The sequence below is a fragment of the Astatotilapia calliptera genome, chromosome 16 (genome assembly GCF_964374335.1).
Source record: "Astatotilapia calliptera chromosome 16, fAstCal68.1, whole genome shotgun sequence".
Taxonomy (NCBI): Eukaryota; Metazoa; Chordata; class Actinopteri; order Cichliformes; family Cichlidae; genus Astatotilapia; species Astatotilapia calliptera.
Window position 1 is genome coordinate 27391905 of NC_137437.1, and position 27027 is coordinate 27418931.

At 37.6% G+C, this 27027-nt stretch overlaps 1 protein-coding gene across 1 annotated transcript in view; it reads left to right on the forward strand.

Annotated features, from left to right (window-relative positions):
• Nucleotides 1-27027, forward strand: part of thsd7ba (thrombospondin, type I, domain containing 7Ba) — a 204348-nt gene that overhangs the window by 56874 nt on the left and 120447 nt on the right. The window contains exons 4-5 of the mRNA XM_026145082.2: nt 22826-23684; nt 26603-26851. Coding sequence (XP_026000867.2) covers nt 22826-23684; nt 26603-26851 — 1108 coding nt within the window. The remainder of the gene's footprint in view (nt 1-22825; nt 23685-26602; nt 26852-27027) is intronic.

Consider the following 27027-nt stretch of genomic DNA (forward strand, 5'->3'; position numbering starts at 1 on the left):
TCTTTGACAGAAAACGCCAAGAACAAAGTTGATAGGAAACAAATTATTTCCTTGAAGTATTTCAATTAGATCACCATAAAAAACTGATATTTATTAATGGCAAGCTGTATTATTTAAGCTATCAAACAACCTTGACAAAATCAGTTTTGTATGCTGATTGTTGATGTGAGATCTCATTTGAACTTGCGTCCTTCCTTTTGACTGGAATGGAACAGACTGAGGTTATCATAAAAGCCGGTGGCTAGTCTCATGAGAGCTACAAGGCAGTACAATCCAAGCAGTCAGATCCTTAATCCTATGAGAATATTCTCACAGAACAGTTAGCTTTCAGAGCAGCTCTCCTCTCTGAAGTCTCTTTCAAACGAAGCGAAGGCCTTTCAGATCACTCTTATACAAAATGTTCCAATTCTGAACAAATCTTCCCCAGTTTAAATTTTCCATAAGAGGATTGAAGGAGGAATTGGCAGTGACACACAGCCATAACTAGTTTGTAACAGGAGACAGAAGAAATTATAAAGAGCTCCTGTGGCTACTGGATATATCCAGCCTGGAGTGTAGAAAAGATGGGAATCAAATTTGGAAGGTCATTACTGAATAGCTCTTGCGGCTTCAATTAATACTGATATTGAAATACATAAAAGGCATGTCTTGGTCTTCTGATTTTTGTCAGATGAAGCCCCATGTGTGCAAACTTCCTTAAGACACGACTCCCATATAAATGAAGGCAGTGTGAGGGCTGTTGAAACTTTGCTTCATTTTCGTCTCTATATAACTCTATATAATCATTGAATCATTCATAGAATATAATCATATATTCAAATTTGACTGATTGTAATCAGTTAGCCAGATTCCATTTAAACCATTATAACAGGCATGCACAAAATACAGTTCAATTTCCAGAGAGCTGAAATGAGTGTCTGTGAGATCATATGCCATGCAAATGAATGCTTTAGAAATAGTATGATGACCAATAAAATGAACTAAGAAGTAATAGATTACATAAGATACATCTCTACTACAGTAATGCAACAATGCAGAGCACCGCTTTCAGGATTTTCAGCTGTGCTCTTGCATCTCTGGAACATCACATATGGATTACACAACATATTTTCCAGCTCAGTCATTCATTGGTTCTTTTTTAGCAGGGTGTTATACAAATTTCACATAAATCACACATCATACAAACACAACTAGAAAAAGCTGGGATGCTGTGTAGAATGCAGATACAATTGGAATGCAATTAGCTTCTTAGAAACACAGTAATCAGTATATTTGATGGGACCAACAAGTCTCAAAATAGTTGGGTCCTCATGCACTAGCTCACGCTCCTTCCCAACCAGAGAAGTGACATTCCAAGCCCCAGCTGCTAGTTTAAAGAGCCAGGAATCGGTCCACTAGGATCTCCGACCCTGGCCACCGCCCAGCGGCCGCTATGGTAACTCCTGCAGATGGTTGGCCTACAGTAGGGTGGGCCCATGTCCCTTCTTTGGGCTGTGCCCGGACGGGCCCCATGGACTAGGGCCTAGCCTTAGTCCATGGGGCCCTTTCCCCGGCAGTGTTCCCTAGATCTTTTACTCATGGCTTAATAGTCCAAGTGCTGAACTGACCTGCCTGCAGTCCATTAATTGTGTAATGCCACTTGATAGCTTGATGAAATGTACTTTCTGAAATGCATTTTAAGACATTTTTAGTACAGCATCCACTTTCCAAAGCATGTATACAGCCTTTCATCGTATACACTTTAAGGACTTTTTTTTCCTTTTGAATTACCAGTTAATCTAACACAAATGTCTTTAAACAGTAGGGGAAAGCCATTGTACCCAGAAAAAAACATGCAGAAACTGGGAGAACATGCACACAGAAAGACCAGACGAGTCAACCTCACTAAACTTTCTTGCTGTTAGGTGAAATTACTAACTACTGCACTTCTGTGCCGCCCAAGGAGTTATTTTTGCTGATACTTGTGACTGAAATAAAAGCAGAGCTTAATTAGTCATTTAGAATGAAATTTGAGAATGCAGCTATACCCCAGAAGCATTAAGTCACAATAGTGAAATTTGGTTAGTCAACATCTTCAGATTCTTGAATGCAAATGAAGTAAACCTGCTGACAGGATGTTCTCCTGTTCTGCTGCTGCAAACTGGCTCAAGTGCAAAGATTTCAGTAAATCAGCAGTGAGGGGAGTCAGGCAGGAGCAAGCCCTTCTCTTTGATGTCTTACTGGAAGTTGGAAGTATTGAGTTTTGCGGCTGATGTTAGTGACCTTGTACTTTGTGTTTTATGCATGTCTGTGTAAAGGTTAGGCACAAAAAGAGACCATAAAAGTAATTTGTCACTGCATGGAATGATGGGACAAAGCATCTGATATCCTTGGTTGCACACTGCAAAATGAATTAAGCCTCGGTGTCACAGAGTATTATTACTCTATCATTCTGTTCCTCATTTTTTTTGTTGGGTTTCTTAATATGCTCTATAAATGCTCTCTAGTGAGGAAGCTTCATTGTAATTCCAGATTTTAAAAAAATAGAAGGCCATTTGCTTTAACAAAACATGACACGCCTGTTGTAATTACACTAGCTTTAATGAGATGAACTCTTTGCTCTGCAAAAAAATAGCTTGAAAGTCTCAACCAGACTGAGGCAGGATGAATACAGAGAGAAGCAGAATATAGCAGGGGAGCAAAAACCTAAATGCTTAAAAAAAAAACCCTTTTGTGTTCGTCTTCCTCATAGTGCATTTTCCTTGACAAGCTGCTCTCCATACTAGAGTGCTGTATCTTTGTCAGCACAATTGTTTATACCCCCTACTGCAGACAGAGCTAGAAGTAAATAGGTTACCAACTGATAAGATTTCCCATTTCCCTGGCAAGTTACACTTATTTCTATCACTGTATCCCCAACTGTTTGATAATTAATGATGCGGTATTTGTTTCCTGAGCTGGAGGTTTCACTCCACAAAAATGATCCTTTCTGTATTATAAAGGAGGGGAACTCCTTTGTAATGCATTACGCATAGCAAGACGGAAAAAAAAGAAACTGCTAAAAATGTTCTTTGTGTTTAAAAAGCAGCCTCTACTGAGACCTGTTAAAATAGCCCCGTCTGTTTACTGTGTATTTGACCCGGTGGGGAACGCACTAGAGAGACAGCGAGGTAAAACCAAATGGATTTCATTCTTACCTGAGAAACACTCCCATATGAGTCATTTTCTGATTGCAGAGTGCTGTCTATCAGGGCCGCTTGTTTTATTTTACCCTTTGATCAACTGCTGTGCTGAAAAAGACAAGTAAAAACAGAAGGTAAACAAGAGGAGAGTGGAAAAGTGTGAAGGCAGGCTGAGAGCCAGGGGTTTGTAGACTGGCTATACTGCCAGCAATAGTAGCCAATGAAAATGACACAGTTTTAATTGTGGAACATGTCACGTTAAACAGAAAATGGAAAATCATGCTTACAGCTATAAGATGTGGATTCAGCTTCTAAAAACTTTACTCGCAGTATCTATATAGAGCACATCATGTAGATTGTACACACAAGCATGTATATCATAAAATAATGTAATTATATTATTATTATTAATAATAATACAAAAACAGAAAATAGTAAAAAGAAGAAGTAGTAAAAAGAAGAAAGTCTGAGACACTACAAACCATTGTTATACTCTTAAATGCAAGGCTTATTTTTTTCTTTTATCTGTATCTTGTTTTTAATAATTGTGCTTTATGCAGTTGTTTAAAAATGTTTTATTCTTTTCATACTTTCTACACTGAGGTGAGTTACTCTTGAGTGATTGAGAGTCCCACCTGTGACTTTCTACACCCACTGTTTCTGTTTCTACTTCTGTTTACATTTCCGTTTCTCTTTTTCACATCAATAATGTAAAATAATTTCCCTGAAGATTCCTACAATTAAACGCATCCAAAATCTTCTGAAGAACGATTCACGAGATAAATAAAACTACTGTGATGTAATGCGTGTTTGGGAAGGAATACAACTTCCAATCTTCCTGTAAAATGTAAAACGAAATGGTAGAAGTGAATGAACTAGGACCAAAATCCTTCCTCAATTCAGTTCAGTTCATTTCAGTCATAATGTCTCTGCTAATTTCTTTAAAAATCAATGATCTCACAAGTTTCAGACTCTTAAGTGTCAACAGTCAAGAAACTAATATTAGGGTTTTCTAGAAATATATGGAACATTATAAAAGCCACAACTTTTAAATGATTTTCCACTTACTTTTCTGCTGCATGTAATTTGTTTTCATTCAGCGTTATCATTTTGTTCATTCTCAATTGTCCTGTCCTGGGAAGAGCAGCTGAATAATTCTTTGTTGTTGAGAGCAGTGGGAGAGCTGGATCAACCTATTGGACTCAATGGTCACAACAACCCAATTTAATTAATTCTGTTAATTCTTGGCTTTCATTCTCTACCGGATTTTTCTTTTTTGTACGAGTGACTTCTTAATCACATTGTAGACAGTTTTCAATTTTGTGTTGTACTTATGAGGTGAAAGAGGGCTTTTTCATAAATGAGAAAAAATTAAATCCAGGCGACATCACTGGTCTCACATTCTAAACATATATTAATTTTCAGGAAATTCAGGGCAGCGGTATGATTGCGGTGTTTTCATGATCTTTCTAAACTATACACTGCATTGATGTACATATGTGGTTAATGTGACCAACTCTGGCTGCTGAATCATATTAACTTTGTCCTGCATTCATGATAGGTGCTAGAAATCTGTGTTGGGTAGGTGGAACCTGGCAAGCAGGAAACTAAGAGAATACAGCTGTTTAGTATGTGTGTAATGATGAAAATTGATGTATTTTTCCAAAGCACGGGGTTAGTTAGGCAAAAGTAAAAGTAGTATAGTGCCTGTGTGTAATATGACCCTGTATTTCAGGTATACACTAGACAAACTAATATCATGCATGGTTTCATGCTCTTGACAGTGTTTATGTTACATAAAACACAACCCCAAATACTGTTAAACATATTGAAGGACTGTTGCACTGTCTCTAGTCAAGTTCTTCAATTTATGCTAATATTTAAAAGCTAATTTTCTAGCTGCCTCTTTGTGTTTTCTGGGCTCTGATTAGTTTCACAGGTATCCATGAGCTGGACAATTAAAGGCCTAGAACATAACTGTCTGGGCTCAAATTTATATTATATAAGTACATAAAATGTTCATTTTTAAAAGCAATAAGGCAATCAGTTCAGTAGGGTTGGTGCTTGTAATCCTTTCATTGCTGACACTTCACCCAACCCACTGAATTAATGGGAGGGACAGAAGAAATGCATCAGAAAAGGCTGATATGGTAAATGGCCTGTATTTGTATAGAGCTTTACTAGTCCCTAAGGACAAAAAGACCCCAAAGAGCTTTACACATCCAGTCATCCACCCATTCACACACTGGTGATGGCAAGCTACATTGTAGCCACAGCCACCCTGGGGCTGTGTTACATATTTACAGTGTTTTTGGTCACTAAATTATGTAAGAAAGAATTCAATGCACTGACAGAGGCTAGGCTGCCAGACACTGGCGCCACCGGGCCCTCTGACCACCACCACTAGGCAACGGGTGAAGTGTCTTGCCCAAGGACACAACGACCGAGACTGTCGGACCTTCCGATTACAAGGCGAACTCCCAACTCTTGAGCCATGATCGCCCCACGTTATGGGTTATATTGAAAGAGCAGGGTGATGTGTGTGTATCATATATATATATATATATATATATATATATATATATATATATATATATATATATATATATATATATATATATATATATATATATATATATATATATATATATATATACATATATATATATATACATAACTTTTGTATTTTAAAAACAAGGCCAGGTATCATGTTACATATTTACAGTGTTTTTGGTCACTAAATTATGTAAGAAAGAATTCAACTGCCTGGGCAAAACTGGCCTATATTTAGTGAGCAACGATCAGGGCTATATGAGGGCAAGAACAAAGATACAATGTTATATTCTATCTACTTCTCAGAGGGGAGCATGAATGTTTTAACCATATTTCACAGTAGTGATATTTAAGAGAAACTGAAAGTAAATTTAAAAAAGAGATCAGTGCTAAATTAAAAACGAGGTAATTGACAGCGTCATCAGTCCACTCCAGCTGAAGATGAAAGTATTTCTAACTGGTTTTGAGATGTTTTAATATGAGATCAAATAGTCATACACCCCATGAACCGCACAGATCTTATGCCTCAAAACGAGCCACTGTGACAGTGTTATTGGTAATCGATTACCTTTGAATGTGCCTACTATATATTTGAATGTTTGTAAAAGAAAATTTAACCAATAATTTGTAACATTTACCATGTTGTTGATCTTTGAAGTCTCAAAATCTCTCTAGGGTAGTATGTACAACTGGTTTTATAATTATTCATCTCAACAAAATTGATCCACCTCAGGATTACATCTCCTCAGCCTCCACCTCAGAGTTGTGTTAAAAAATCTTATTGGATTTCATAAACCTGAAGTTGTAATGTTGAACTTGTGTAGAAGTCAAGTGGGAGCACAGTTCACAGAGATTTAAATGAGGCCCTTACAAAGTTTCATTTCAATAAGATGTAACTAGGGGAGAGAACACTAGTGTAATGATAAACAGACAGTGGTGGGAAAAGGGTGCTGGTGGGTTTTGCTGTAGGGATGCTTGGGGGGCTTCCCTTGATCAGGGATCATGCTCTCTCTCAAACTGGCTTTTTGGCAGCATGAGGCCCGAGCCACTGAATGGCAGAAGCAGCTCAATGACAAAGTTAGATTATTCAAAGATGTTCCTCATCACAAATGAACTTCTAGTTTGAGCGGAAACTGTAAAGTTGTTAAAGTTGTGTGTAGTTCTGCTTTTTCAGCTGAGTTTGCATACAGCCATCCTTAGGAGAGTTTAAAACAAATACATAAAACGTTTGAAACTGTGGATCTCACAATATGTTTGTATATTTATATATATATATATATAAAATCATATATATGATGATCCCTGGCAAATTTAACAATAGAAGGTCAGTCCAATTACATTTTGGATCAGAGCATGAGCATAATTGCATTTACTTCAGGTTATTCTCTTATTAGGAGAGACAAAAAGAACTGCACAGTGTTCGTGATTAGAACAAGTCCATTAGACATATATCTGGCGGCAATAAAATCATCCTCGTCATTAGTGGACCACAGGTGCTACAGGAAGTGCCACTCTCACATGCTGAACTCATTATAGAAATGAAAATAGACTATGGCCTGCACACACTATTGAATTTCAGCTAAGATTTGTTTTAAACATCAGATGAAATAAAGCAGCAGACACAGACGAGACTCAATAAAGTCAAGAGTGAATACATTGCTTTATTTGTCGTGAACTAGAACACAAGTAATGCTTCAGTTTATCAAAGTTGGAAATGTTCTCCTCTATAGCTGTGAAAGTACAAACAGTAACACTATTTTGATATTAGCTCTGGAGAAATGGCTCCAGAAGCCACTGTTGTGATCTTTAAACAAAAATGAGTACATCTTCTTTGGCAGATTTTATAAAGTCATGTGTGGGGTTTTGTTTTTAATGGAAAGTGCCAAAAAGGACACTTAAGTTAAGGTTTTGCAGGAGAAACTTATTGCACATAATTAATATAAGTTTGACATGCTATGCATCATTTTCTACCCCAGACGCCCAGCACTTAATCATGAGGAAAGAAGCCAGTTGAACTCTTAATTAGTATTTGTGGAGTGATGTTTGATCTGTTATATACCTTCACTATGAAAGCAACAGGATTGACTCTCTCTTTGTGCGTATTAGATAATAGCTGCAAATCTTATCCCAGTTAACAGCTGATAGTTAACCAAAAATGTATTTTCTAATGTATTAATGATCCACTTTTAATATGAGTGTAGACAACAAGGATGAAGAAACCAGTAACACTCTAACAGTGATTTGGTCATTTTCAGTTGTGCACTTATTCGTGTTTTTTTGTTTTTTAGTGTGTCGCCCACAAAAAACATCTTGACTGTGTTTTTTGCAATAGTAACTACTCATCTTTCCTATTGTGTAATGGATGAGCTTAGTAATTATATTAGGGAAAAATTGAAAATGGTTATGACCGGGCATGTTCCTTCCAGGGTAACCCATCATCAAAGAAGCTGTTACCTTCAAAACGGAAACGCATATATTTTAATTATTGAGCTGTCTTTGAATGTGTGTGACTTATTATGATTATGATGACTGCAGGTGGAGGACAGGTGGGATCTGCGGAAGGTTTCAATGGATAAGCCTTTAAAAAACTAATCTGCATGAGAAAATTGGTCAGGGGATTATTTCTTAATAGAAGTAGAAATATCCTTGATTAATGTTCAGTGAGCTGTAAAATGCCAGTAAGAAAGAATCTCTTTCTGACTCGTTTAAATGAGTTTTAGCTTTGCAGCTGGAAGGTGTTTGTTTCTATGATCCGAAGAACTGGCACCACACTGACTCAAAGGTTTGCATCCTGGAACTGTTTACACTCTCCACTAAGAATAAGGCTGGATGTTAAGTTGAAAATTTTGATTGGTAATGGTACCATACATTCTAAGTGCAACAACCGAAACAGTGCATTTCTTGTGCTAAATAACATATGTATGTTTATACATGACACCGACATGGGTTATATGGAAAGGCTTTTAGATTATTTCTGTTTTAAAGCACGGCACTGCTTAGTTTTCATGATTAAAACACGACCATCAGGCAAAGAAATCTGGTGGCAGTCAGATCATCCTTATGCTACAACGAGGGACTGTGTGCTGATATAATGAGCTGAACTCATTATTGAAACAGAAGTGAACTACAGCCTTAACATTAGCGTAACAAGGTCACTCTCTCACTATATATATACACTATATATTTGTGTGCATTTGTGTGGATGTAAATTTAACTGTGAATACAGGCAAGTCAACTTTTTTAGAAGAGAAAAGGGTTATAATAATAAAAGGAATGTCTAGCAAGAAAATGAATGTTAAAGGGAAACCCAAGCAGTGGCCATTATGAGAATCCTTTTAGCCTAGAACCTGTTGATAATTCATTTCTTCTTTTATTGAACCAAAGCACATTTTGTTTTCATCTGGAGACTGTTTACCACTAAATACTTAGCAGATGATCCGAAATTGTCCAAAATTAGGAGATGATCACAGTACTTATCAGTTTATACTGTTTAGTCTAAGCAGCTGTATTTCATTCTTGCCTGTAATGAAGTATGAAGTAAACTTTAGCATTAATTTTATTCATAGCATTGTTTTGATCTTGATTTTTTTTTTTTGATCAAATCAACATTGTATTGATAGAGTATTGGCAGAATAGTTTGAAAATTAACTTGTGTTGTTTATAATTTGGAAATCAGATTTATTTATTTTGGTAGAAAAAGCCATTTGGCACGGTGGTGAATACTCAGTTCACACTAAGAGCTGTGAATGCCAATGGCTGTGGAAGTTTTAATTGTTGCTTTAAATGAGAGTTGGGTGTAGTTATGGGCCACAAAATCCATGCCACACACTCATACCAGTTGAGTTGCACCAGGTTTTATGATATTTAAAATCTACGCATTACACCCACATCTCCCTCCAAGATGTTCGCTTACATAACTGCCCTTCTTATTTTATATGCATTCAAAAATGGAGATGGCAATGACACAAGTGTTGAATATATCTTTTACACAGTCAGCGCACACTTAACAGTTTTTTGTTTTTTTGTTTGTTTTTGTTTTCACACAGTGTGGGGGGAGAAAAAGAAAAAAGAAGCAGCCCTGTTTCCAGTGAGAGCTACAGCAATCTGTGAAGGACTCAAAATATAGTGTTGCATTACAGTACTGCGGATGAAAGAATGTGTTTGATAGCTAAGCCAAGCCTTTTTAACATTTTGACTTTTTTTTCTGAGCTGCTGACTGACTGCTCTTTTGTGATTCAGTCAACAATTTTGTCAGGATCACTTGAAGCTACGGTTGCTCTGTGGAGCAAGTGGACTTGCCAGAATAAGCACTGCTATAAGTCCAAGGATTTCCATTTTCATTTTTCAGCTCTCCTTCTTATTATTTCACACAGCACACAGGCATCTTGTTTTTAACCTTTACAGTCATCTACATAATCTTTGTAACAGCATGCATTTTACTTACCACAATTGCTCTTTTTGCTGTGTTCTGTGTCTGAAATAACAATATTTGTTAGGCTCTGCTTCCTGTCTATAGTGTGTGAATGTATCATATATACATGCGGACGAAGGATGTGGACTTCTGCTGCTAGTAATATATTGTTTTCACCACAGCTTAGGTGTGCTTAGTTTTTGACAATGTCAGGAGACTCAAGTCTAAGCATCATCGGAAGTTGCCCTTTTAAACTTCAGGACAAAATCTAAAGTTTCACTACAGGAAATCCACTGTTAGGTTTAGATGAGGAAGCTGCCTTGGTAGAGCATGCAGTAGGCAGGACGCAGGATGCTCAGTGCCTTGGTGTTGATATTTTAGACTATTACTTGTGCTTTTCTTATATAGTAATCAGACATCACTGCTGGAAGGCTGAAAGCTGTTAAAAGTCCAATCTCAGTGCACTGAATATTCACATTCTCACATCCATTGGTGATGTCTTGAAAAGTTCAGGACTGTGTGAAAATATGTATAGAATAAGCTGAGTTCCAAAGCTGTTTAGTCCCTTTTGGTTGCAGTAATGTAAAAGCTGGCCTCTTGGATATGTCCGTGCTGAATGTTTTCCCAGTGCAGCTCTGACAAAATACCACAAGTTCAAAAGGTATTTGGTGAAGAAGAAAAAAATATTCCTATCCAATAATACCTCTATAGCAAAAATCACTAAAGCTCTTACAGCTAAGTGTTTGTCCAATATTTCACAGCAATCTATACAGCAGACTCAACCAAAACACTTCAGTCTACTTGTGGTATTCACTGAAAAAAAACAGAGGATAACAAAGCAAAATGAGAATCAATGGAAACAATTACCGTCCGCACAAAATTCTATGACAGTTAATCCAATTACGTGTGGACATATTTCAGTCGAGACCAAAATGATAGGTATCACAGAGTAACAGACTTACTTTACCATCCCAACAGTGCTTCGCCTCTACCAGTTTTTGCCTTGTTTGCAAGATGCAGTCACAGTGTTGTTCTTGTTATCAGAGAGAGATTAAGGCACTAGCAGCCATCAGAACTGTCAAACTATCCATTAGTCTTTCGCCCGTTCCTGTGAGCGGGTCCAGGAAAGAAATATGAAGTGTCTGCATATCTCTAATAGACATGCTGATAACAACTACCTTGCACAGTGGTTGATGGTTTTGTTGGGAAGTCCAATAAAGAAAACCCAGAAACTCTTAGGTTTTGTGTTTTGGGTAAAGTGACTGTGTGGTTCCAACAGCAAATGTGAGCTTTGTGAGAGTAGTGAAAGCACACTGTATTTTTAACTTTATTTTACTTTCACTATGAGGTGTGATTTAAAAAAAATAATCCAGTCACACTGAAATTGGTAAGGTTTAGATGAGCAGTGTTAGGGAGGTTGGCAAATTATAATTTTCTCCAGTAATTATTTATTTAGCCTCCCACAGATAGTCATAAAACAAGGGAGTATCTGATTAATAACTGAGGGACAAAGGGGATGCAAATGACAGATGGAGGATAGGTGAAGTGTTTAGCCTCCACAGGTTACACTCTGCAGGCTACCTGACTCGGGTAATCTGCACTTCTGTCTGTGGAAATTTTGGGTCCTTACAGAATTGGTCCATTCACTATTTTTCCTCTACTAAAGGAACAAACAAAGTACTCCAAAATAATTTTGTAAAGTAAAATGACTCTAGAACACTGTCGAGAAGGAAGCTCTCGAAAACAACAGCAAATTCATGAGTTCCTATTACGCTTAGTGCCAGTCAGTATTTTTAGAAAGGGATGGAAGGGGTGGTGGTGGTGGTGTGGAGGATTCTTGTCTTTCTGAATTAAATGTTGCAGACATTTTTTCCTTTTATAGCAGTCACTTTTCTTTAGTTCAAGTGCAAAAATAAAATAAAGAGAAGCTAATAATAATGTGAGTCAGGAACATTTGCTCCCTTTTATCTATTCAAGGCTCATATTTTGAGACACAAAGAAAAGCAATGGCAATTACTGTGAATATAGGTTCCTGAACCGGCCTGCTTTGACTGAAAAACAGATACTTATATAATTCCATATATTCTTGAATGCACTTAATGGTATTGAAAAGTTTGCAGTTGTGATCAGCTAGACCTAGTATATGTAATTTTTTTAAACCTTTTCTGTACTTTCAGTCCACTTTAATTAGGAAATTTAGAAATACAGTCATGTTATGCTATGCTGGTCTTTGCATACAGGTTTTCTAGATTTATTGATGACTCTGACCACTTTTGCACATGGATCACATGGATATGTTGCTCAAGAACACTTTGACATGCTCACTGAAGGAACTGGGGATCTAATTGAATAGTGGACAACTCAATCTATCTTGTGAGTCACAGCCTGCCCAAGGTGGTATACTTGACAGTTCAAGGAAAATGTTCTTTTTCAAGCATATATATTTTTTAAATGAAATATTCTTATGTGTAAAAGCGTGTCCTTGCTGTCAGCAGCTCGTATTGTCACTTGTAGTAGAAATAACTTGTTACAGGACTTTTGCATAACTGGCCACCAGTTTCCAACATTGGCTTACTGAAAATTTTGACCATTCTGCCATGTAAAATCTCGTCAGTTGCAATATGTTTCAGGAGTTTCTTGAATATACTACCTATTATAAACAGGTTCGTTTTAAATCCCACCTCACTGGGATTTGATATAGGATTCAGGTCTTGGCTTAGACATGGCCATATTGCTTTATTTCTTAGTTTTGTTCCTCTTTTGGTAGATTTGCCAGTGTGCATAGGATCATTATCCTGCTGAAACTTTAACTTCAACCCTTTGAGAGACAGCCTTACATAGCTTTAAAACACTAATTGATACGATATAGAATAAATAGTCTTGTCAGTGACCACTAAGTACCGAGTCTTAAGGGTCCCAGCAAACAAAACAAAACCAAAAACAAAACCCCAAATGGTTGCTTTTTCATCGGAAGACTGTAGTTTTTAGTTTGGCTGTGGGTTTTGTATAGCTAAAGGGTTTTTATTGGCACCCATTCCATGGAGGTTTGATTTTTCACACCAAGAGTGACCTTCAGATTCTTGAATTAACTTTTAGAGCTCTTGTGTTCAACTCTTGGGAGATATTTGCTGGGGCTATGAGATCCGATCTATAGCATGTGCAGCAAGATTGATAAAACATAGTCATAAGGAAATAGTGTTATTTTGCAGGTGCCGATATTCACTGCCACTCATACTTGTTTGCGAATTCGAAAAGACCTTCCATATATAACTAAAATAGAATAGAATAGAATAGCCCTTTATTGTCATTGTGCATGTACAACAAAGTGTACAAATTAGCTACTGTGCATGTGACAGTGTCTGCTCTACAATTACTGCACGACTCAGCTCTACCTTCAAAGCTGAATTCAGCCTGTGCAAAACAGTCTGACATGACAGTTTTCAAAATATTTGAACATAAAGTTTGCAAATCTTGTCTTTTTGCCCCAGACAAGTGTTAAATACACCTACTTGCTTTAGAATTCTTTGGTTAGTCAATCTTTTCTGTCATCAAAGTAAATCGGTGAGAGTTGTCAGAACATCCAAAGATACACGGCCTAATATGTGCAAGTAAAATTCAGCCTATGAGTCACACACTCATGTCCATGGTGGCTGCTTTGTTCACTTGGCTGCTTATTTCTACTTGAGTGTGTTATTGAATTTGCAAGTGATGACTTCATATTTTGCAACTGATAGTGAACCTAAAATAATATGTTTTAATAATGGCTAAATTCCACTTCACAAAGGTCCTGCACTAACATTGGTTTACTCCTAAAGCTTATAGGAATACTTAAGGGAGCCGAGCGCTAGTAGTTTCACCTATGCTTGCCCTGCTACAAAGCAAATCTGTCATCAAAAAGGTCTGTTACTATATAAAACTGTTATGGTGAATGTGTTCACAAGAGTTCCCTATTTGTACATCTAGCCACATGAAGGAATATTAGTGTTGATTTGAAGTGACTGTGGCAACCCGTAAGCCCACAGCTCACTCTGCTCTTACCTCTGTTTTGCTTTCCATCAACTCTTGTAACTTTGTCTGATTGCTATTTGGTACATGGCAGGTAGTGTGCAGTGGGCATCAAAGCTTTTCCCTGAAAAGGAAGCTGTCTGCTGCAAATGGAAAAAGGTTGAGTTGATAAGATTGGTTGATAAAAGTGGTGAGACTGAAGCAAACAGTAAAGCTGCAACTATAAAAAGAATAAAGCCAGTGGTTAAAAACGCTGTATAGCTAACGAAAGCTACTACATGTTACAAGAATCGGTTGAAAATATTCTAGTATGAAGCTTTTATTTTGTTGACAATTACCTGGCAATTTAGTCGTCTAAACCTCAACTTAAACCAATGATTTGGAGTGCATTCTCCTCAGACAAAATCGCAGAGAAGCACTTCAGGAATTGCTGCTTGCTTCTCAGTCTAAGAGCACCTCAAGGAAAGCCACTCGGGTACATCATTAATCAGCTCTCAAATTAAGTTACAGCAGATGTTTTTAGCCATGAAGGCAACCTTGTCATGGCCCCCTTCAACCAATTAAGATTAGTATTTATTCATAGTCTTAAATCTAGTTTATCCCCAGTTTCCCCTGCTGGTATTCCAGTTTTATCTAATGGATTTTCTTTTGATGTTGGGCAGAGAATTAAATCTTGTACGATATACACAAATTCCCCCAGGGACTGCATCATAACAGTTGCCATGGGTGCAATTTTAAATTTGTCAGCGATACAATTGTCACTTTATCTCTGTTCTTTCATGCCCTGGTCACCTGCATTATCTAAACACCAGGGTCTTTCCTCAGGTTGCTGTCTGTAGATACGGCCATTAGTTCTGCTCCTGTGCTTAAGAGAGAAATCCCAGGTCAGCGGAAGGCAGTGAGACAGAGGAGTGAATGACATCCTATCCAATTACTTGTCACCTCTACATAGGCTGGCACAGGGACTTGAGAAGACCACATGAGACAAGCAATTACACGGAAAAAGATTCTGATCACTGCAGAGGCATAGCACACCTCACATCCCCCACTGTTGTTTTCACATTTTAAAGTGATGCTGACTAAAGTACTGTGGCATTTATAAGTGTAAACACATTGATTTCAGCAAGAGCACCCCTCTGGGGATCTCACAAACAATCAAAGTGGGATCTATGTATATAAATGAGATCTTAGAGGAAATACAATATCCGCTTGGTAGATGAACTACCATGTCTCTCAAGGCTAGTTAATAGAATGACCAAGCATTGATTCTGTGGGGAGAAGAAGTTCTTTCTGAGTCTAAACATTGGCGTATTTTTAGTATGACAGCATGACATGCCAACGCTGCTAAAAGGAAATGTCACTGGATTCATCGCTCAAACTGAGGAAAGAAAAATGAGTTCCCTGTTGTGTTGTTTTGACATCATATGACACATGACCAAATGCCCTCTGGTCACCTAAACAGTTTTCTTTTTTTCTTTTTTTTTTCTTTTTTGGACCTTTTGGTTTTAAAAAAAATTTTAAGGAAGAAAACTTACAGGAATCTGTCCTCTTTCGCTGACTTTTAAATCCTTTAACGGCCCTAGTTCCACAGTATTTTATGCTACTTATTTTAGTATAAAAGCCATGTCTCACAGTGTCATCATATATGCAAAGATATCAGCAATTATATTTGAAAGTTAATTGTTATCATCCCAAGGAGGAATGGGTCTATCTACAAAATGATAGTGTCTATAGAAATACACTAAGACTCAAATATAAAGAAACTATCTTCATACAACTCAGTCAGTAGGCAACCTGTAATAAGTCAGTCCAGGATCTCTATTAGGAAGCTATAGAAAGCCAGGAAAAAAAGGTTTCTGTGTGTGCTATTTCAAATATGTCTGCCACCTACAGCTTGTTTGCTTTCTTGACTTAACAAACAGAAAACTGTGTTTTCAGCAGCAACCATTTAAAATTCTCTGAGAGCTCTCACCCGTGGGCAGGTTAAATATACAGACAAGCAACTCAACAATTGGCAAGGAAAAATGACTGTTAGAAGGGAAAATAAGGTGATCACAACTGAAAAATAATATTTGATTTCATCACACAGATACATCTATATAAGGGAAAAACAACAGAAAGAATAATGCATAACTATTTAAATCACTGGCCACTTTTTTAGGTACGCCTATTCAACTCTTTACCATAAATATTGAATCACCCAATGACAGGACAGGAAATTACTGCATTTAGACATGTAGACATGATGAAGACAGTGACCTGGTAAAGATCATACTGAGTATCAGACTTGGGAACTAAGGTTATTAAGTGACTTAACCTCCTAAGACCCGAACTCTTTCATGGCATGCATTTTTAATTTCTCTTTGATATTTGGGCTGATTGGGACCCGATGAATGTAAAAACAAAGAATCAATAGAAAAGGGACAGTATAATGTCCTCGTAAGTGGACATCAGGCCCTTTTGAGCAACATTCAGTATTTTGGTCTAAATAACCCAAAATGTGATGTCCACAAATGTGGACGCCAGGTCCTAGGAGGGTAAATGCGACATGGTTGTTGGTACCACATGGGCTGGTTTGCTTGGGTTTTCCCACACAAGCATGTCTAGGGTTTACAGAGAATGATCTAAAAAAGATGGTGACAGGAAGTAAATCAATCGACCACTTGTTACAACCAAGATATGTGCAACTCCGAATGCACATCATGGTAAAGACCACAACATTTGCCCCTTCTGCCAGGTTCACCAAAATTGCATAAGAGAATACTGGAAAAAATTTTCTGGTCTTATGCAAATTTGGTTCAAAAAACATGGATCCATCTAACCTTGTATCAATGGCTGGAGTTGCAGTTAGTGTAATGGTGTGGGGACATTGTCTTGGCATGGTTTAGGGTTCTTATTACCAATTGACCTTCATTTTAACACCACAGCTTACCTGATCATTATTGCTGACCACAGTGTGCACATCACCAGATCTTAATCCAATAGAGTTCCTTTGGGATGTAAACATGTGTAACAGGAGAGAATCTTGGGGTTTGTGTCTGACCCAAGGATATTTGGGAGGCAGACTGGAGCAGCCAGGAATCGAACCACTAACCTTCCAATATTGATCGATAGATAAATAGTCAGAAAACAAAAGTTTGTACGTGCTTCTAAACAGAAAAAAGAAAGAAAATTAAAAAATGATTTGAACACAAGCTGGTCATACTGTAGATTCCTGTTATTTATTTTTGTAGCCTTATACCTATAACTGATGTGCAGTTATTTTCCGTAGTGCACAAAGTACTATTATTTCTAGAGCCTGAAACACCACTAAGTAGTTTGTTTTGCTTTAGTTAAAAAATGAAAATATCTGGGAAATAGAAATATAATATATCAGAAGGAGCATAGCTTTGTTATGATGGTTATTATTTCTCAGGGGTGAACCATACTTTGCTGTTTGCCTGCCATGCATTTTGGAAAATCTCCTCACTTCACTGTGTGATAACTCTGAAGAAGTCATGATTGATCATCCACTTAGAAATCTTCATCATCAAGATTTATCGGAGCTTGGATTTAAAAAAAAAACATAAATCAGAACAGAGGACAGTGGTTTCCTACTTTAGGGTTTTTATTGTATCTTTTTTCAGTGTCATGCAGGGATGTTTGATTTTCCTCTTTGCTAAACATTATATTTTATTTTAAAAGCACATTCTTTGGTCAAAAACTGGATAGTCTTACAGTGTTTATTTATTTATTTACTTTTATGGATTGGCCCAAGTGGGCATTACATCACTCAGTGGGCACAGCATGTGTTAGTGTTGTCTAGTGTTTATACTGTTGGCCATTTAAAAAGTGATTAGCTATTCAAGTAGGTCTGGCATGGATGCTGTGGGCCTGAATACTAAATTATAACAAAAGCTTAGTGGGGCATTGTGTATAGTACTGCAGCCCCAAGGAACATAATTCATAAGTTTGGGATGTTAAAGCTACATTTGATGCTTTTTCCCTGCAGATAATCCAAGCACATTAAGTATCTCATTGTCAATCCAAAACAAAAGTGCTATAATACATTCACTTATTGAGCATTTATGGAAATATATGATTTATATTCAAGCGCGAAGGTCAAACATCTCTCAGAAGTGGCTCATTTTTTATCATCACACAAAGTTTTTATTTTTAGCTCGGGGTCATCAGTGTTATTGTCACTTAATTTGCCTGATGATGATATTTTGCACATATTTTTCTCCGGATGTCCTTCTAACCTGCTACATAAACACTGCGCATTCGTGTTTGTGTAGCATGTAAGGAGAAATGAGCTGATTCAGGCCTTCGGGAGATGGATCGAGTGGCTGATGATAATTTGATGAATTTCTGCATATATTAATGTTGTAAGTGAATATGAACCACAGTGCTCATAAATTACAACTGATGGAAGTGTGTCACTGGGGATAGCTTTGCGCATAATTAGGCTCGGTGGCATAGGTATTTAATTAAAAGTGTTGTGACAAAGGACGCATGTGTACAAACAGTGAAGCTTAACTGAGGGAGATAAGTTGAAGATGGATGGCAAGTAAATTCACTACATCCTTGTGAGGAAATGTACGAAAAGCTGCAGCATGATAAGAGAATGACCGATAATCAAATATTACCAACAGTGAAATAGTTTAATTAAGAAGCTTGCCCAAAACAAGTTTTATATACTATTATTTACACAAATGTTTGAAAAAGTACAGAAGATAGACTATATAATCAGTCATAGGCCAACAAAAATACTCTTAGATTTAGATTTTAAAGGCAGTATACCAAGGAAAAAATACCACCATGTCTTTACAGAATAGTGTTTGGTTGTCTAAAATAATATAAATAATAAAAATATATGCATTTGGGGTGCCAGTTTAGCTCAGTGGGCTGAGCAGGCGACCATAGCAGGTGGCCGCCCCGGGTTCGAGTCTGACCCACAGCCTTTTGCTGCATGTCTCCCCCTCTCTTTCCCTCTGCTTTCCTGTCAGTCTTCACTGCATCTATCTAATCAAGCTGAAAAAAGCCAATAATATTTCTAAATTTAGATAGATTGATAGATAGATCCATATACATATATGCATTTCTGTAGGTTATACATTAACAAACCTAAAATAGCCGAAAGAAGTTCATACAGCAAGTACACCAGCCTGTGATCCTACAGGGTGTTTTTTTCCCCACTGACCTGAATCAGTGATGCTTTTACCAAATGTAATTAAATGGACAAGAGAGCCAAGCATTTCAACAGTAGCGAGTGCGGTTGCTGTTTAGGAGACAGTTTATTGCTCTTTTCTTTGCTGCTTCTTTCCCTCATCTGTCTGGTTTCGGGGCAGAGTGGAAATTGCTTTTGTTGGGTTACTTGCTATTATCGTACAGCTTTAGCATCATTTGTCTAACTTAAGGGTTGAACTGAACGCTGCTGAGGAAGATAATACGTGTTCAGTCACACTACACTGGCTAAGTTTAATTTCTGCATTTTCCCATAATGTAGTGATGTCTGCTCATCTGCTTTTGCTTCATTCAATTTCAGTTTTCAAACTGAATGGTAAATATAGCAGGAGCTCAATGGGTGCCGGGGCCCCCAGAGGTGCGAGCAAGGCGACTAAGTGCAACGGGAATGAAGGAGCTGTGGGCAACTGGTTCCTCCTGAGGGGCTGACAGATGCTGATGCTGACAGATCGAGAGAGTGATTATTCAGAGCTTAGAAGATGAACTAGTGCTTGTGTTAGCTGGCTCCCCTTGCAGCAGAATCACTCCCAATCACACCTCCATAAATCAAGCACTCACACCCTGGCACAGTTTGAAAACAGCACTACTGAGCAAAGGTGGTCATGCCGATGAAAGGGTGTTTATCATGAAAGAGTGCCACTAGTGACCACAAAGGCTGTATGCATACTTGGAAGAAACATGGGTGCTTGCGACCCTGAACATCTGTAACCTTAATTTTGACTAACTATTCAAATTGTATTTCTGTAACTTCTGAACTCTTGGCAGCTTTGACTGAAGTGTAAAGGTCCCAAAGTGTAAGTAGTGAGTAAAGTAGTGCTGTAACAGAAACAACCACAGCCCCTCTCCAATAAACCTCTGCTTAATCCCAAATCATTATGGTATCTCCAATGAGGTATAAAAAGGCAAATAAACAAGCCAAACTGCACGTCTAATGAAGCACAGACGGTGCAAACTTTTTTCACTTTGAAATATGCAGAAAACATTCAAATTACATTTAACAACCTCTGTGTTTACTGAACCAGACACAAACGGTAAGGTAATTGCACCTCTTTACATGAAAATGTATATACAACTCCATATGTTTATTTCCATCTAAAATGCTGCACTTAGCTTTTTTTGAGTTTTTAGCCAAATCAGGAATTCATTTATTCATCCTTGCAGTGTTAAAATCTCACTGTAAATTAAAGTTGCATAATATGTTAAGTTTAAATGCTCTGTATGACTTGCAGTGGCCGATACGTGATGTGGTTCTGGGAGTGGGTCTGTTGGAAGATTAAAACACTCTGTCATTCTTTTTTTTAATCAAATTCTGAAGCAATTACTGGGTCTGTCTTTGTTTCTCAATATGCCCCCATGCGTTTTTTTCACTGTTTAACGGCAAAGAGAAAGAAACTTTATTTTGAAGAGTTCTGTGCAAACATAAGTGAGCAAATAGCCAAAGAGAGCCAATAGGACACTCAAGTCCAACATACCAATGAAATAAAACATCTCATTTGTTTTCTTGTTTATTTTTGTGTTTATGTTTTGATTTTTTTGAAAACAAGTGAAAAGAAATGCCCTTTCTTGTGTTTGATTTTTTATCTTAACAAAAAGAACAAAAATAAAGTGTTAGAAGAAACAAGCAAACAACAAAAAGAAACATGGTATCACAATCAACTGTATTTCTACCTTTAGAGCTTCAGCAGCAGCAGCATTTTCAGTTTGATACGTTGTACCTTTGATGCAAACATGATCTATGATCTTTGATCAGAATAATATATTAGTGACAGTCTCATTAGCATCACAGTGCCAGGACAAAGAAACTCAACATTGTGCTTCAATGAACTGTGAATAAAAATGTGTACTTTAGACTATTCCTACATTAAGCAAACAAACAAAGGAGCCTTAAAATGCTAGCTATAGGCCAGGAAGCAAAGTGTTAACAACAGATTTCTCTGGCATGAAAAGACATAAAACAGTTTGAACAGGTTGTCATTCGAAAGCAATTTGGGAAGCAGTAGGATCTCATTATTACATCAATTTAATTCCAATTAGAAGAAATGAATCAAATTATCGTTTTCATAGCATGTGGCAAAATAACTAAGAACGTGACTGACGAAGATAATCACATCATATCAGGAAATTGATTTATGTCTACTTCTTTTAATGATGAGGACAAAGAGTAAAAATGTATTTAAGATTTGTTGGGCTTGGTATTCAAAACTTAACATTTTATAAAAACCGACAATCGGCTACTGTTTTTGTTGAGACATAATCTATATATTTGTTACATTTAAATACAAATGTCACTGCATTGTTTGTAACTAAAACCCCAGATGAAGAAAATAACCCCAGCATCTGATACAACTCTTTTTGTTAATATTCATCAATATATTTGTCACATATTTAACTACAAATATGATTGGCTCATTAATTTTAAAAAAAGTCCTATTTGAATAAAATGATGAGGGTCTGATGCAGCCCTTAGCTAATTAACAAGAAACTGAAAAAGTCCCGACACAGGTTAGACACCCTAGTCCTCTGGATTAATGTCTTAGCTTTGAGCCACTCCCCTAACACACCCATTTCTTTCTAACTTTTTGGGTTATAGTTACCTGATGTGAACCAAAGAATTTCTGTGTTCACAACAACAAGGGTCATCAAATATTAATTATATTTATTTGTGTGCCTCTGAATTTACACCCATTATTTGCCACCATCCCTTAATGTGAGTAAAGAGTTCATTGCCATTTCACATAGTTCTTTGAAAGCAGGTGACTCAGATCTTCTGAGACAAAAATATCTGACTGGGTGTTTGTGAGCTGACCCTTTTGAGTGATCAATATTACATTTCCTTAATTATTAAGCAGAAATTTCTTTCCTAAATGTTGCTAGCACTGGTTAATTGATTGACATATTAAGACAATTCAACCTTATGGTTTGTTAAACAAGTTCAAAAGCATCTAATTTATCATTTTTGTTTGAAAGATCTCTTAAAATCACCATTGTACACCATTTCACCTTTGCAGACATTACATGTAAGCATTTGCATGCTTTTACTGTTAAAGGAGAGGCTTTGTTGTAATGAAGTAATAATACAAATTATAATAATGATAATAACGGCCCGCATAATTCAAGTTAATAGCATATCTTATCATAATACCCAAGTGAACTCCTAACCATACTATACATGACCAAAAATACTGATCAGTTTGAGCTCAAGAACCTAAAAATGAATTTAATCCCTTGTGACAAAGAAACTGATCTTGTATTTTCTTTATATTGATGTCCGCCACTGGTTTGATTACTTTGTGTTCCTTTGTTCCTTTTTTCCTCAGTTCATGAATAAAGCAATCATGGAGGTTAAGTGAATGGCCTTGAATTTTGCTTGATTGCAAGCTGCCAGATTGCTGCAATTTAAATCATTTTTCCCCTAAAGCTTCAGTTTTTAATGAAAATGCCCTCTCTGTGTGTTTTTTCTTTGCTGCAGGCCAGTGGGGTCAGTGTACCGGTGAGGAGTGTGGCTCTGGTGGGGTTCAGACAAGGACAATATGGTGCATCCACATGGAGGGCTGGACCACCCATCACTCCCACTGCCATCACATGGAGAAACCAGAAAGCCAGAGACAGTGTTTTAAAGTCTGCGACTGGCACCAGGACCTCTTCGAGTGGGAGGCGTCAGAGTGGGGGAGCTGTGTTCTTGTTCCTTTCTTTTCCAATGAGCTCAAGTTGAGGGCAACTGAGTGCATTACAGCACAGCATGGGATCCAGAGGCGCAAAGTCTACTGCGTACGCACCTCAAATCGGACCACAGTCAGTTCGAGGATATGTGAATTCTTTTCCCAAAAACCACCTGTGGAGCAGGCATGCCTTGTCCCCTGCCCCCAGGACTGTGTGGTTTCAGACTTCAACTCTTGGTCAAGTTGCAGCAAAACCTGCGGTGCTGGCCTGCAGCATCGGACTCGACATGTTCTGGCCACATCAATGTATGGAGGGGCAAACTGCCCCAACCTAACTGAGACCAGGACTTGTTCCAGCCATGTTGACTGCCCGGCTGGGGAGGACGAGTACCAGTACAGCCTTAAAGTAGGGGCCTGGAGTGAGTGCCGAATGCCCCATCACAAGGATGCGCTATTAAGTGGAAGGACCACAGTGGACTTCAGTACTATGTCCAACGAGAACAACACAGCCACGCTGCACACACTAGCTTCTCACCAGCATTTCCATCACACCCACCACCACCTTGCTCATGCGCACATTAAGTACCCCGCGTCGTGGGAACTAGAAGTGGGATACCAGACACGACATGTTCGCTGTACAAGAAGTGATGGCAAAAATGCTATGCTGAGGTAAGCAACATGCTTCAAACCATAAAGAATAGGAAAATCATCTTAATATGGTAATGTGGATTGAAGTTGAGACATATTGATGCATTTTTCACAAAAATTAGGAATACTTGTGCCTTTTTCATTCATTATGCCCCCAAAGTGGCCACCCTACCACTTCACAACTCTTCAATGCAAAATTCCATCAGTTGCACGATCGTTTAAACTTTTCTTGGTAGATTTCTTACTGTACTTTAAATCTTCAGGTCCCCGGCACTGTGCTGCATTAGAATCTATAACATTTTCTTTGCCATCCTTCACAGTTGGTTGAAAAATGCTCTTTTTGAAAGCTGTCTTTGGTCTGCGCCAAACACATCTACTTTAACCACCGTCAAAAAGTTGTATGCTGGATTTGTCTTTCCAGAGTACATTATTTAACCCCCCACTGCAAAAAAAAAAACAACCCTTCTCTCCCCCTATGGTTCATTGGCAAAATACTTTCTCCTGACACATCCCCCATGATTTTCAAATTTCTGAAATATTTATCAGATAGTATACACTTACAGTTTGACAAAGACAGTTTGTTCATCCTAGAATAAAATGCAGGTTTTACAAGAAACTGTTTTTCAGATGCACTGCTCTAAGGCTGACATTGCTGGGGCAATCAATCCTGGAAGAATCGGCAGTTCTTTGAAATCAACAATACATGTAAAAAAGTTTGCTTTTCGTTTCTTTTCCCCACTGGGATCCACAAACCCATTTTTCCCTCTGTCAGACCACATACCTCAATGGTATAGAAAGACTGATTCCACCTGTTACCCCCTAAGGACATTCTAATAATTTGCACCAAATAGAACCCCCGATTCTAATTTTCTGGATTTCAAGGTGTGATAAATGTTGTGGTGCACCTGATTTGTTCTCATATGAAAACAGCAGTGCTGTATAATATTTCTTTCTTCTTGTGTGTTTTTTTTTTTTTTGTACTGTATCCAAGCGGAAATGTTTGCAGGTTTAATAATGAAAGGAAATACCTGTAGTTTGTTTCTCTTTCATCAGTTTACTTTTCCTCTGATAAAGCGTGTGGAGAGTTTTAAAAATTATAGGAGCTGAATGTTGTTGTCTGTCAGGCAAAATAATCCTAATGGACATTTTTTTTTTAATAAAAGAGAGGCGTAATCAATGCTCACCACCTCTCATGAGATGTATTCAGTGAAATAAAATGGTTTTTATTGATGGTGGTTATTTATTCAATTATTACTAGATTATATGAGGGCTGATGTTTGACCAGCATTTCAGCAAGGAAGGGAGGCATTATTGTGTTAAATGTCAAGTGTTGCCCCCTTCCACTCTCTGCTGTTAGAGCTAACCTTGGTATTTGGATTTGATAAGAATGGATTTTTCTGCACGTACTCGCACACAAAGCAAAAAGCAGAGCACACACAAATGCACACCTACACATGCTGTGTCTCACACACACACAAACACAAATACACAGTAACAAACAACATTCTGTCTTGTGTTTTTTTGCTTTGTTTTGTTTTTCTCATACAGAAAGAAAATCATTGCATGTATATTACATTGATTAAATGCCACCATACCATTTTCTTGGTGTAAAGTGTCACTATTAGCTGGCTGTTAAAATCCATTTCTGACTGCCATCATTGTTTCAGGGACCACATTTCAATCATGTTGTTTCAATTAAGCCTTTTTATTGCTCCATATTGCTTTTTTATTTATAATAAGGCATACTACATTGAAGTTGTACAGCATTTAATTGTCATATCAATTTTCTTGTGATTGCTCTTGCTTGTTGCCATTTTGGACAGAGTAGTTTAAAAGTCGTTTATCTTGCCACACATCTCTTTTCATTGACATGTTTTTTTTTTGCGTGTGTGTGTGTGTGGTTTGAAAAAAGGATTTTATTTTGCATTGCTTGATTAGCACTTATTTTATCTAAGGAGGTGTGGCGCTTTTGAAATAGATTTCCCACGTGTATTGTGCTTCATTTTTCTCAACTTACAGCCTCATTACAAGGAGAAAGTCTAAAAATTATCTTGTATCTCAATAACCTGACTAATTCAACTTCCAAGATTAGCCAACAAAAACTGTAATTGGATGAGAAAACACGTGCTTTTCGTTTGGGATTAGCCTATTAAATGGCCATAGTCTGGTTATCGTAGCTAAGGATATGGCTGATTTAGGCTTACCACCACCACCCAGATGGCTCACTGGGTTATGACTTCATTTATGGGGTCATTATACAGTGGTGAAATAGATCACACATGAGCTTTTGCTGATAGAGCTTTTTTCTGATAGAGCGACAAAAGTCAATTCTTGGCAGTCCCAGATTTACTACTGGTACAAGTTGACTGTACTTTTCCCCAGGAGATCAGTGTTTGTGCCATGTGATATTGTTGTTGTTTTTTTAAACTCTCATTTCCATTTATTTCCATGTCACTCTTTTAGTTTTTGTCACACAAAAGACTATCATGCAGAGGACGTATGGGTCAGTTACATGGTTTGGCACTATAGTGGGTTGAACAGCAGCAGCAGCAGCAGCAGTTTAATGGGATAATAGCATTAAAATCATGACTAATGACTTGTGCTTGTGCTTGGTTAACATCTCTGAGTGAGCATATCAGCTCTTTGTGGCACTTGTGTAAAAGATTGACTTTGTCTTGAGATCTGTGTTAACAGGATGTACTTTAAATTCTTGAGTGGAAGAAGTAAAGGTCATTTATTCAACAACAAATCAACATAACCACTTGGTCATAGGGTCTCATACCTCTCCATCGGCAAATCCAATTAAATTCCAACAACATCTATTTATAGCTTGCTTTGTGTACAACTGCACTCTCAAACTTTAAAGGGGTCACAAAGATATCATGTTATGAAATAAAATTTCCTTGACGTGACAGTAATTTACTCTCCTCAATCTGCAGCCTCTGTACGAAGGACAAATCCCCACTGACCTTCCAAACATGCGTGATCCCCAAAGACTGTCAGACATCCGATTGGTCATCGTGGAGCCCCTGCTCTAAGACCTGCCGGTCCACCGACCTATCCCCTGGCTACCGCCTCCGGTCACGGATCATGACTCAGATCACAGTTGGCGGGGGGAAGCGATGTCCTGCCCTTGAGGAAAAAGAAGCTTGCAATATCATAGGCGATTTACTTCCAAACTGCCCCAGGTAATTTTTTATTTTTTTTTTTTAAATAGAGATCATCTTTATTGCTTCTTAAGGCCACAATCTTCAAATGAACGTTCTTTTCATTTGCAGTTTCACCAATGCACGATAAACTTGAGGACCAAATGAGGGTTTTTAATTTGGCTTCTTGGAACAAATTCACCTTAATAATTATGAGA